General features: G+C 35.9%; 1 protein-coding gene across 4 annotated transcripts in view; it reads right to left on the bottom strand.

Moving 5' to 3' along the window:
* LOC127877564 (ankycorbin-like) overlaps positions 1–13,599 on the bottom strand; it is a 51,604-nt gene that overhangs the window by 15,414 nt on the left and 22,591 nt on the right. For 3 of the 4 annotated variants that reach the window (XM_052423538.1, XM_052423537.1, XM_052423539.1), the window contains exons 7-13: positions 12,860–12,966; positions 12,245–12,339; positions 11,604–11,741; positions 10,719–10,801; positions 6,820–6,900; positions 3,336–3,422; positions 290–415 (exon numbers count right to left, since the gene is read on the bottom strand). In XM_052423538.1, the coding sequence (XP_052279498.1) occupies positions 290–415; positions 3,336–3,422; positions 6,820–6,900; positions 10,719–10,801; positions 11,604–11,741; positions 12,245–12,339; positions 12,860–12,966 (717 nt within the window). The remainder of the gene's footprint in view (positions 1–289; positions 416–3,335; positions 3,423–6,819; positions 6,901–10,718; positions 10,802–11,603; positions 11,742–12,244; positions 12,340–12,859; positions 12,967–13,599) is intronic. The other variant, XM_052423540.1, reaches the window with a different exon arrangement.

Below are 13,599 nucleotides of genomic sequence, written 5' to 3'. Positions count from 1 at the left end.
AGGTGGAGGGGACGGGTGAGATGGATTTCAATGCCTTACCACAGGTGGAGGAATGGTGGGTGTGAAGGATTTCAATGCCTTACCACAGGTAAACAGATGGGTGTGAAGAATTTAAATGCCTTACCACAGGTGGAGGGGACAGGTGTGAAGGATTTCAATGCCTTGCAAGAAGTGGAGGGACGGGTGTGAAGAATTTCAATGCCTTACCACAGGTGAACGGAAGAGTGTGAAGGATTTCAATGCCTTACCATAAGTGGAGGGACGGGTGTGAAGGATTTCAATGCCTTACCACAGGTGGAGGAGCTGGTGTAGAAAGCTGCTTCTTTAGGGTATTGTAGGCCTCCTGCAGTTTCTTGTTCTCCGAGACAAGCCGCTTCAAGTCCTCGTTCATAGACGCGTTCTCTTCCTCCAGCTCCTGTACACAATACAAACACGTCTCCAGTAAAACCCTTGCCTGCTCAGAAGCCAAGAAAAATGGTTTTATGCAAACACCATTCACCAGAACACCCTGCAAGTAATTTGCAGTCTGTTTAGGTTTAATGCTGATTGCTGCACATCAGTATCTCAATGTTGAAAATGAATTCTTTGAATCTTGAATCTATAAAGAAAGGTCTTGAGTTTAGTTTGATTTTCTAATGGAGTAAAAATGAGTCAAAAGCATATCTGAAAGGTATAGGGTAAAGTTGATTAACTAACAATTTGTTATAACCATTTTACAGTGTAAAAGTGGTATACCATAATATTGCCTACAGCGATTTACTCTTTTAGTGATTCTGTCCTTAAAATTTAATGTTGAACACACTTCTTTGATTTAAATTCAAAAACTGTTAGTATATGCTTTACCATAAACTATATGACAAATAAGTTGAACAGTCGGGAACACTTCAACTTCTCAAGTAGTAGGTTTTACTGATACGTCATTTTATTGACAGCTCATCAACTGTTACTGACATCAGAAATTTTCAAAACTAAACCAAACATCAGTCTTTATTGTCAAAATTAAATTGCAATTATTTGTTAAACTATCAAATTGTGCAAACGTTTATCTTTATGTATCTTTATGCTACTAAAAACCATGAATGGAGCACACTGCACCATACCATTATTATACAGTAACCTCTTCTCTGGGATCTTATTTAAAGGGACTTATTCATAGTTTGTCAAAATATTTTGTCACAGATTCAAAAGAAAAAGAACAGGAAGTGAATCCCAGTGATGACAAAGACTTACAATAAAAATACAGCATAATCATCATCTTAACTTTATAGCATTAAAAAGCGTTTCACTTGCAAAAGATATAATAATTTTGTATCTTTTTTTAGGGGGAGGGAGGATCTATACATTGATCTTTTATGCCAAGTATGAAATGTTTGTACATACAAAACAGTCTGGATGGCCATGCGTTTAAGCAATAACTGTTTAATCCAAAAGAAAATTAATCAAGCCCAGCTGGAGACAATTTTCTTAATATATTTTTCTTTGAAATTCTATTTTATTCATTATAATGAAGCTCTACCAATTCTTAGGTTAACATCTAGCAATTAACACTTTCCCATTCTGGGGCAAAGTGAAAATGGCTATGTGCAAACCGCATAAAACCAGAACAGCCTGCGAGTAACTTGCAGTCTGTTCAGGTTTTACGCTGTTTGCTGCTCATCTGTATCTAAGGGTCAGAAATAACACCTTTCAAACTTGATCATAGAAAGAAAGGTCTTTCAAATTTCAAAGGGACTACAAATGCATCAAAATATGTTTTTAAGTGGTAAAGGGTTAAGTGCATTTCTTGACACACTTAAAAAGGCCCGATCTGTGAACAACTCCCTTTAATATCCTGGTCACGGCACCAAAATCAAGTGTAACACAATTTATACAAAACAATGTTATAATTATTTGTATGAAGCATATTGTGACGCAATACAAAATGGCAATTAACTTATTAAGATGCCCTACAGATTACCATGTACCCTGTAAATGTGTGAGGTGAATGGTTGCTCCTGCAATCTTCATTAACATGAAACTGTCTCTCTCCAAAAGCATATAGATAAGCATGTTACAAGCTTCACCATCAATCTGTTTATAACAAGCAAGTCACTGGTATTGTTGTTGAAACAAAATGTTATGAATTAGAGAGAATTTTGTTTAGGTTTCGCGAGAATAATAATGTTCTGTTATATTAATGGAGATAAAGGCAAACTTTGTTAATTAAAATGCTTGTCACTAGACAAAATTTTGTTAAGCGTGACAGACACAAATGATCAAAAACATATTAGATAACATGCACAACATTGACAGCAAATATAGATCATTGTACCAAACCATAGTGAACTACCAAACTACTTCACTGTGTGAAATTTAAATCCAGTAGATCCATTCCATATAACCATGGAAACACAACAACAATATCTTACCTTTTGTTTCATAGCCTAGGTAGTGTGAATAAAATATGTGTTTTGATTGTTTGATATAGGCAATGTCCTTTGACTAAGTCCTTCACAATGAATTAATTACTGTACAGGTGAAGTTTCATTAACAAAATATTTTATTTTTTTTAATCTAACATAAAATTAAACAAACTGCAACAATAAATGAATCGGTTTAATATCAACGTGGATATGGCACAGCAGATTTAAGTTCTATGATCGGAACAACTGCACACAACTAAGCACAACAATGCGCGAACTGACGAGCCTACTATTAATTGCAATCAAATCAGCTCTGGGAAAACATGGTTTAATGAATGTGCATAAAGAATTGTCCCAGATTAGCCTGTGCAATCTATAGCCTGTTCAGTCCACACAGGCTTATCAGGGAAAATACTTTTCCTTAAACTGGAGTTTTATTAGACTTCCTTAAATGCAAAATACCATACAAGTGGAAAGTGTCATCTCTGATTAGCCTGTGCTGACTGCACAGGCTAATCAGGGACAACACTTTGGGTACATGCACTATGCCCTGCTTTCACACACAGAGGCTCAAATGTTTAAAATCATAACAACTACATACAAAGAGGATCAAGATACTCATAGCTCACCGAGCATTAACTGAGCTTAAACAATTTTCATAAACATAGAACCTTGTAAAATTGCCTTTTTGTATGATTTTAAATATCATGAAAATTAGTAATTTTAACTCTTCCTTAAGATGAGAAAACTTAATTTATTGTGAAGAAAGAAATTTCAAACATCAAAACTGGTTCAGTCACAAATACTAGTAAATGAACAAAAATACTAAATATCACAAACAAATATAACTGGGTGCAGTTAAATGATCAAACACAATTACAAAAAGAAGACAGCTGGCCACGCCCCAAGGACAGGGAATACCCTCGCTCATACCTTGACAGCCTCCAGGGTCCGCTGGTCTATGACCGCCTGGGGAGGGGCTGCAGCCTGCAGGGCAAGGGTCTCATCATCCATGGTATCCTGTAGGCACCAAACAGGAAATACGAGTATCGCAATGGGATAATGGGGTTTTGTGCATGTGCGTAAAGTATCATCCAAGATTAGCCTGTGCAGTCCGCACAGACTAATCAGGGACAACACCCTCCACTTTTATGGGTTTTTTTGGTTCAAAGGAAGTCTCCTCTTAGAGAAAATCCAGTTTAGGTGGAAAGTGTCGTCCATGATAAGACTGCACAGGCTTATTTGGGCCCACACTTTACGCACATGCATGAGGAATCAGAAGAACTAGCAGGGGAATCATATGGAAATAAAGGACTGATGATTTGTGCTGAAGAGGCCAATACACTTTCGATTAAAGGATCAATGTGGTCAGTACTCTGGCAAAACAGGGCTTAATGCATGTGCGTAAAGTGTTTTTCTAGATTAGCCTATAAAGTCAGCACAGAGACAACACTTTTGGCCTTCACTGGATTTTGGTTACCGCCCATTCACACACTACGGTCAAAGCGTGGCTAAAAATGTGGCCGATCGTTACAAATCGCAGGAGAAACGTAGAGGAGTCTTCATAAGAGCAGTATGATCACGGTAGAGTCTTCATGATCGGAGAGCTCTACGCTCTCGCCACGCTTATTTTGAACATGCTCAAAACAAGCGTAGTGGGATCGTGGCCAACAATATTCGGTGTATATATATAGGGGCATCGTAGTACGGTCAAAATGAAGACCATGATTTGCCAAGTTGCTTAATTTAGACTCCGATTGGCCTCGATTCGCCCTGATCCAAACCTTTTTCAGATCGTGGCTTGATCAGGATGATCCTCGTAAAGTCGCAGCTTTGTGAGAACGGGGGGTTAAGAAGAGGCTTTCTGTAAATGGGAAATTCAGTAAAAACAAGCAAATTCGTTGAATTGATATCCCCACCCAATATACTTCTGGACACAAAAAGTTGTCTGTACGGATGGACAACGCCAACATACATCATCCTCTTATCCATATATATACTCCTACCAAGTTTCAATGAAATCCGTCAAAGCACTTCCAAGATATGGCTCCGGACACACAAAAAAGCATTTGTTCAAGCTACAAAGGGCCATAACTTTGTTATTAACAGATGTTGTACAATGCCATTTGGCGTTCATCATCCTCTTATCCATATATATACTCATACCAAGTTTCAATGAAATCCGCCAAAGCACTTCAAAGATATGGCTCCGGACACAAAAGTGCCGGACGGACGGAAAGACCGAAGGACAGAAAGACGGACGGACGGACAACGCCAAAACAATATCCCTACGCCTATGGTGGGGATAAAAAGTCGTGTAGGTTTATGGTTCTTGGGCAAAGCTGTTTTCTTCATTATTATCAAAACACCCATACAGTTTCATGTTGAAATCTTAAATGGATTCTGAGATATAGCCTTAAAAAGTTTATGAAGTTTTATGATGATATCTTATTATAGTTTCTGAGAAATAGCCCTGAAAAGTTTGTGACAGACGGATGAAATGATGGACAGACTGACAGATGGATGGACGGACTGACGAACAACTCCAATTCTATATCCCTCTTATAATTCTAAGAAACCATACTTGCCTGGGTCAATACTACTAGTTATGTGGTGAACAGTACTATCTTTTTATATTAGAAGAGGGCATATGAAATTCAAATGAAAAGTGCTTTGCTAGAACAAAAATATAAGCTTTGAACACACTTATTACTTATGTTGTGCTTTCATATAGTTTATAGGGACATATCAGTGAATTAGTTAAATTTGTAATAAACTACACACACACTGTTTCAAACAGTGAAAAATAAAAGTTAAAACACAAATGAAGTTCATTGTTTCATTGAAACTACTTTTCCTGATTAACAAATTAGTAAATGAAATGGATTGTCAACCATGCTGAAAAAAATGTAAAATGACTCAATTATTTAATGCAAGAACATTATTATTTTCAAATTAAAACAAACTGTGGCAAGGTATAGAATAAAAATAAAAATTGTTGATTGGTATTAATTTTTTTTCCACTGGAGATCATAGAAAATGTATATCTCTGATCACTAGTGCATTAAATTGATTATCTAGCAAATTCAACAGGTATCCTAACTATTTTTATGAAAGAAAATAAAACCTTTTTTGTCAACTTAGCAATTATCAAATAAAATAATATATTTCTAAGTTAATGTGTTAGTTTTAGCAAGCCCATGGAAATAAATTCTGTAATGCTAAACTAAATTAAATGTTATAATTGGATTGAGGAGGAATTAAAATACTATAACAAGTACATACAGAAAAAATGAACGATATTAATTTTTGTAAGGAATTAATAGATTTAAAAAAAAGACAAATATCAAGAAAATCAAGAGTTTAATGGTAATTCCTTCCCGACCTATTAAATTCACATCAGTTTGCTAACTTGCAAAACTACCACTGCAAAATGCAATTGCATCCCAATAAACATAACTACATGGAAGAAAGAAAGCTAAACAAATGAGTCCCTCTGCGGAAACCTGACCTAATGCATGTGCGTAAAGTGTCATCTCAGATTAGCCTGTGCAGTCTGCAAAGGAAGTATTTGCTTAGCAAATACCCAGTTTAGGATAAAACTGTTATTCGAAATAAGCCTGTGAGACTGCACAGGCTAATCTGAGACAACACTTCATGCACATGCATTAAACCCCATTTTCCCAGATTGAGGCTCACAAGTATAAGACCTACTTATGCCAGTCACTGACAACTGTTCTACTTTATTCAGATGTAGAGGGGGAACGCCATTCATGATCAATGCCCACACAAAAAATGTGGCAAACCTGAGTTTCAAAAAAGTGATCTACAGAATTACAGCCTAGAAATCTATCTAGAGATTCTGGCCCTGCCCAAAAATTTTGGTTAATTTTTGTTAAAGGCAACAACAATGTTCGCATTTTTTTATATGTTTTTTCATTCTGCTGTGCCAAACTTCCAAGATATTCGTAAAAGTGTATCAAAACAACATTATGCAAATGTTGGTACATTTGAATCACCTTTTTAAGATTTGATTATCAGAATTTTACAAAATGTGCAATAATGGGCAAACATTTTGCATGAAATAATTTATAATGTCTTCTCTTACAAAAGTTTATGAGCTGAGTAGTTGGGAAACAAGGCTTAATGCATGTGCATAAAGTATCATCCCATATTAGCCAGTGCAGTCAGCACAGGCTAATCAGGGGCAACAATTTTTGCTGTTATGAAATTTGTTAATTAAAGGAAATTTCTTATAAACTTAAATGCATTCTAGGCTGAACGTGTCATCCCTGATGAGCCTGTGCTAACTCTACAGGCTCATCAGGCACAACGGGTAACGCATATGCATTAAGCCCAGTTTTCCCACAGAACAGTAAATATAATACTGCTTCAAATGAGGATTATATAGCATTACCTCCACTTCTGCAGGTATTTCAATCTGTTTATGTGACAGCTCAGGTGAGGATTCAGGGTGAAACTTGGCAACCATGTTTTCCTGATAGCACGGCAAACACAATCACATTGGGATAACACACACACACACCCACACACACACATGCACATGCTCATTATGATGCTTTCAATATTTGTATGCAAGTATTGTTTAATTTAAAATAGATTTAAATAAATTAAAAGGAAATTAAGTATTTGAAATCTGCAATCATTAGAGTGACAAAAACGTGAGAAATGAGCGTCGCTCGAGCTAATCAAGGAAGAAACTTTCTGTTTTTATGAAATCTTTTGTTTAAAGGTAGTCTTTTTTTTTAAATCAACTCTAGGGGAAAGTGTCATCCTAGATTAACATGTGTAGACTGCACAGGCTAATCTGGGATGACAACTGACGCACATGCATTATGCCCAGTTTTCTCAGAACGCGACTCATAAATATATGGTAATCGAACGAGAATTGAATTCTGCATGCTTATTATTACAGCTATGAAGACAATTAAAAAGTGATAACTATTAAAACTTAGGATTTTGCGATAGTTTCACAAGCATCTCCCTTTGCAAAACACTGATAGCATCACAACAAAATAAGTCTGCATAAAATGAATTTAGTTGGCATTTACATAAATCAAGTCAGTCTTTAATATAAAACAAGAAAGCGTTGGAGACAGGTGATGCTCCCAAAAGGTTTTTTTGTCACAATATTGCACTATATATTCAGATAAAAGGAAACGTCTTGAGGGATAGAAGTTGGGGGAACAAGAATTTTTTTATAGAAAATTTCAAAGGGCCATAACTCTGTAAAAATCATCCGACCAGAACCCGTTGATAATGTGCACTTCTCCTCTTGGTAGTGAAGCTTTCCATAAAGTTTCATTGAATTCCGGTCATTAGTTGCTGAGAAATAGCCTGAACAAGAATTGCACTATATATATATACAGTTAATGGAAAATTTCAAAGGGCCATAACTCTGTCAAAAATCATCCAACCAGAACCCGCTGATAATACGCACATCTCCTCTTGGTAGTAAAGCTTCCCATAAAGTTGCATTGAATTCCGGTCATTAGTTGCTGAGAAATAGCCCGGACAAAAATTGCACTATATGTACAGTTAATGGAAAATTTCAAAGGGCCATAACTCTATGAAAAATCATCCGACCAGAACCCGCTGATAATATGCACATCTCCTCTTGGTAGTGAAGCTTCCCGTAAAGTTTCATTGAATTCCGGTCATTAGTTGCTGAGAAATAGCCTGGACAAAAATTGTGCACGGACGGACGGACGGAAAGACGGACAGACACATGGACGGACGGACAGACAAAGCGGCGACTATATGCTCCCCCCAAAATAAATTTTGGGGGAGCATAATTATCGTTTTATGCAGACTGTGATTGTACTAGCTTATTGTGGAGCCTTTCAAAACAAAGTCAAAGAACAGTTCACTGCAAAACAAACGTTAATCCAAAGATTATAAGAGAAGACTTCATGAATGGCATATTTTGTTTTTGTCATTTCAAATGATAATAAGTAAATAGTTATAAGAATCAAAAAAGATATATGTATGTCAGAAACACTATATCCCCTTCTGCGCCGCTTTGACGCTATATACTGTATTTGACCTTTGACCTTGAAGGATGACCTTGACCTTTACCTTTCACCACTCAAAATGAGCAGCTCCATGAGATACACATGCATGCCAAATATCAAGTTGCTATCTTCAATATTGCAAAAGTTATGGCAAATAGTGAATGTTTGACGCAAACACTCTCACAAACACACAAACCAACAGACAGGGCAAAAACAACATGTCCCCCACTATAGTGGTGGGGGACATAAAAGTGTATGCTACTGATGGTGTTGCTTTCTTTTAAAGTGATATTATGGGCATTTTTCACTGTTGAATTGAGCTGAAAAGAATTAACAGGTCAAAAGAGTTAGATTAAATGTGGTTACTGACCAATTATCTGCAATTCATTTTGCTACCAGTTGTTTATAAAAAATATATATTATTTTCGATATTTTACATGACTGGTGAGTCCTCTAAGCCGAAATGATCCGTAAAACAAAATAGTGTCTTTGTGTCGTATGAACCAATCTGCACTAAAACTACATGTAGATTCACATCATATATCGAATCATTTCTGTCGTCAGATGTCAAACTGAAAGTACGGTTGATATTCAAATGCATTATTTTTCTCTTTCCGGGATATTGTCTTAGTATGTTGATGCTGCATTAACAAATAAAAGTGTATATGAAGTGAAAACACCAAAAATAAACAACGGTAACGACACCTACAAACTGTTAGATGCCCATAATATCACTTTAATAAATCATACATTAAATGCATAATAAACGCTGAAACTTGAGGACAGAATTTTCTGTGATTGTCCATAATGGGTCGAGTTCCAATCAAGAACTTAAGTTTAAATAAGAAACCCAGTACAGAGTAAAAAACAAGAAACCGTCGGACCCAAAGGTTTTTTTGTCACAATATTGCACTATATATTCAGATAAAAGGAAACGTCTTGAGGGCACAGTAGTTGGGGGGACAATAAAAAATTTTTAGAAAATTTCAAAGGGCCATAGCTCTGTGAAAAATCATCCGACCAGAACCTGCTGATAATATGCACATCTCCTCTTGTTAGTGAAGCTTCCCATAAAGTTTCATTGAATTCCGGTCATTAGTTGCTGAGAAATAGCCCGGACAAAAATTGTGCACGGACAGACGGACGGACACACGGACGAACAGACGAAGTGGCGACTATATGCTCCCCCCAAAAAAAAATTTGGGGGGTGCATAAAAAAAACAACACAATGTCCCATCATACCAATAATGTTAAAAGTTTATAAAAAAAAAAATAATAATTGTATGAAAACAAAATTGCTTCAAGTGCTGAGCAATCTAAAGAAGTAAAAACATTCAAAAAAACAAACTATTTCTAGTGTCTAAAGAAACAACGACCACAATATTACTAATTTTCTAAAAATTAAACATAAAAATGTTGTAGCATCTACTCACTTTTAATTTGCCAGAATAAAAAAGCTTATCATAAAGCACCATTATATGAGAATAGTGCAAACATTCTTATTTATAACCATCCAACACTGAATCAGTTATTTATTTATTTTGTTTAAACGTTTTTTTGTTAATTGATTTGAACAGTTCATTTTAACTCGCACTTAACATGTTGTATGTTATGGTAAAAAATAATCCAAGCACAACTTAATTATTTTATAATTCTTATAGTTTTTTTGAAGCCTCAAGTCTTAGTCATTTGATGGATGCAAAACAAAAATAAATGACATGAAGTAATCCTTTCTCTGAGAAAAATGAAGCTTAATGCATGTGCTTAAAGTGTCGTCCCAGATTAGCCCATGCTTTAACCCTTTCAGTGCGGGAACCGACTTTTGAAGGCCTTTGCAAACAGTTTAGATCCAGATGAGACGCCACAGAATGTGGCGTCTCATCTGGATCCAAACTGTTTGCTATTCTTATAGTATTTTTTGAAAAAAATCGAAGAAATGCTAATTGTAGAAATTCAGCAAACGACATTTTAGCAGACGTTAAATTTCCCAGCATGCAAAGTGTTAAACACATGCTAATCAGGGATGACACTTTCCACTTTAACAGAATTGTTTGTTTAGGAGGTCTCTTCTCACAAAAATCCATTGTCGGCGGAAAGAGTCGTCACTGATTATCCTAAACTTTTAAGTTTGCAGTTCGGGACAACACATTAAGTTCATGCACTAAGCCCCGTTTTCACAGAGAGCGGCTCATAATGCATGTGATGCTGGTATCTGGAAGGCATAGTGCAAGGAGGACAAGCAATCAAAATCAATGACTACAGTTCCACTGCTGCCATTTACCTTGTCCACTGGATCCCCTACGGAATGATGGTCGTCTGCTTCCACTTCCACTGGGCCAGGAACCGGAGTGAAATCATCAGAATCTGCAAAGATGAACAGAGTTCAGTACAGTTAACCATTTACCCCTTAGATATTCAATTCCTGCATTTGCAGTTCCTTACAAAATCAAATTAAATTAAAGACATTAATCTTTGATTCAAGTTTTAAAGGCTTCATTTCCAACCCTAAGATATTAATGAGCAGCAAGCAGCTGAAAATCTTAAGAGCCTGTGAGTAACTCATAGGCTGTTCTGGTTTTATACTGGTTGAAAAAGCATTTTCACTTTACATCTGAAAAAAATGTTAAGTTTCTGAAAAGTAGAATTTGAAATGTGTCATGCAGCAAAAGTCTGACAGACCATTCAAAAGCTGTATGGAAAGAACTTTCTAAGCAATTTCACAAATCTTACAGATAACTGTGATGCAGACTTTACAGGAAGTGAAAGCATGCAAGTTCTTTTAATATAAATGTACTAACATTTAAGCCTGTGCTCTGGAAAAAGGCCATGCATGTGCATCATGTAACCTCTCAGATTAGCTGATAAGTCTGTGTGGACACTTTCTGCCCGCACTGAATTTTCGTTAAAAAGAACATTTCTTTTAATGGAAAATTCCAAAAAGCGGAAAGAAGACGTCACTTGACACATATGCATTAAGCCCTGAAATCTCAGAGCAGAGCTCATATCAACATTCAAAAGAAACAAGCATCTTTGTTTAGCTCTGTTCTTTGTTGGGACAATGTTATAAATTTACAATAATTGACGCAGATCTAGCTACCAAGTACAGTAACATCATGCACCAAATTTACATAATCAACAGCATATTAACAAGTGTAACTCCACTAACTTGACTTTGCCCCGTTGGCGGACTGGGCGCCCGCCGTCTCCTGTGTGACCGTCCAGGCAGCCTGCGCAGGAGCCCTCTGGAACACCTCGGTCAGCTGAGCAAATCCCGCGTCCAGTCCATATGCTAAGGCATCATTGCCTAAAAACAACACAATGACATCAGTGGAGAAAAAAAACACAATTCAAGCTTTGTCTTTGTTTAAATTCTGACTAATTTTAAAAACTTTATGTTACATATTCTTGCAAAATGCCCTATGCCATTATACATTACATGTATAATTGTGATATTGATAGTGTAAAATTGTTTTGTAATTCAAATTACTAATTGCTTATATTGAAAACTGTGAGATTAAAAAGTTTCTATAAATAGCTTTACAATGTCTCCAATAACACACATCAATATAACAGTCTTTCAGCAAAGTTATCGAATTCAACCCTTTTAAAAGTTAAACAATCAGTGGGGAATCAGAAAGATACAAAACTGTTTGTTTTTGTTGGCTACATTAAATATTGTATTTGCCTAAAAAGACACTAATTGAACCATTTTAAATGCCTAAAAGTCCACACAAAAATGGGTTGAAAAAGTTGTACCTCTTTTATCATTAAAGATTTATTTTCCTGCCAATGAATCCTTAAATTTACCTGATTTATCCTTCATTTTAGGATCAGCTCCTTTACGTAATAGAAATTCACATATTTCCACACTGCCTTTCTTTGCTGCTGCCATAAGAGGTGCACTGAAATCAACAAAAGTATCCATTTTTGAAAACTAATTATGTACTTAAACAAACCAATTATAGCAGTAATTACTGACCTAGACTTGTTACAATTCAATACTGATAAAAGGTTGAATGTTCTCACATTATTGTGATACAATCAATGAAGCAGTACTATATTTACTTGTAGGAATGTTATTACAAAATTATATGAGCTATTTCATCTACATGCAGGATTTGACATGATTGTCGTAGCATACAGTATTTAAATACACTAACTTTTCAAGTTAGAGAGCTTTTTTTGCTTTTATCACATGCCTTTAATCTATAAAATAAACTTTTCATTTAAGGAAAAAATATGCAAATTTCTTTCAATTAGTTGTAGTTCAAGTAGTCAATGAAAATGCTATAAATGTAATATTACATTGGAGAAACAAGGTATACATGTAGAAGTTGAAATGTAAAATTAGTAACTGATCTTTCACATTGATTGAACATTGATTTAATTTCCTAAAAATAAATGAAGAAGGACATATTTTACATTTGGCTTTCATCTGAAGCATTGACATTGGCCCCATGGTCAACCAGCTCTTTGCAGATTGGAAGATCTTCAGAAAACGCTGCATAGAACAGTGGTGGCTTCCCTGTCTGAAATTCAGGTCAAGGTAAACACAAAGACAACAAAGTAGAGCAAATGACCCGCCTCATGCAAAAATAGCCAAATGCAGCCAACATAGCTCCATACCTGCCTGTGCATGTACACAATCTGGTCAGTGGCTACCCTGTCCACTAATGAAAACACAAACATTAGGATCAATTAAAAGGGATAACGAAGCATCTGGCCAGACTGTGAGGATGCACAGGCTGGTCTTGACTGACACTGGCTGCATATGGAATAAGACACATCTTGGCATGACGCTGGTAAATAATATATGAGCCTTGCAGTATGCACAGGCTTATCAGGGACAACACTGTCCGCTTTTTTGATATTTTTCATTTAAAGAAAGTCTCTTCTTGGCAGAAAGTGTTGTCCCTGATTAGCCTGTGCAGACTGCATAGAAAAATATGGGACGACACTTTACGCACATGCATCAAATCCCCTTTTCACAAGGCCCTTTTCACAAGGCACGGCTAATATATATATATATATACACAATTTTATTTATAAATAAGTTCTTTTGTCTATGATTGCTCTGGGCCAAACATTAATTAAAACCGTTCTTTTTGTTTTGTTTTTATTTAATTTAAGGGACCACTAAAATGTTTTGTGTTTTTTTTATC

Source organism: Dreissena polymorpha, chromosome 4, assembly GCF_020536995.1.
Source record: "Dreissena polymorpha isolate Duluth1 chromosome 4, UMN_Dpol_1.0, whole genome shotgun sequence".
NCBI lineage: Eukaryota > Metazoa > Mollusca > Bivalvia > Myida > Dreissenidae > Dreissena > Dreissena polymorpha.
The sequence above is the reverse complement of the archived record's forward strand: the minus strand, read 5'-3'. Positions and strand labels throughout refer to the sequence as shown.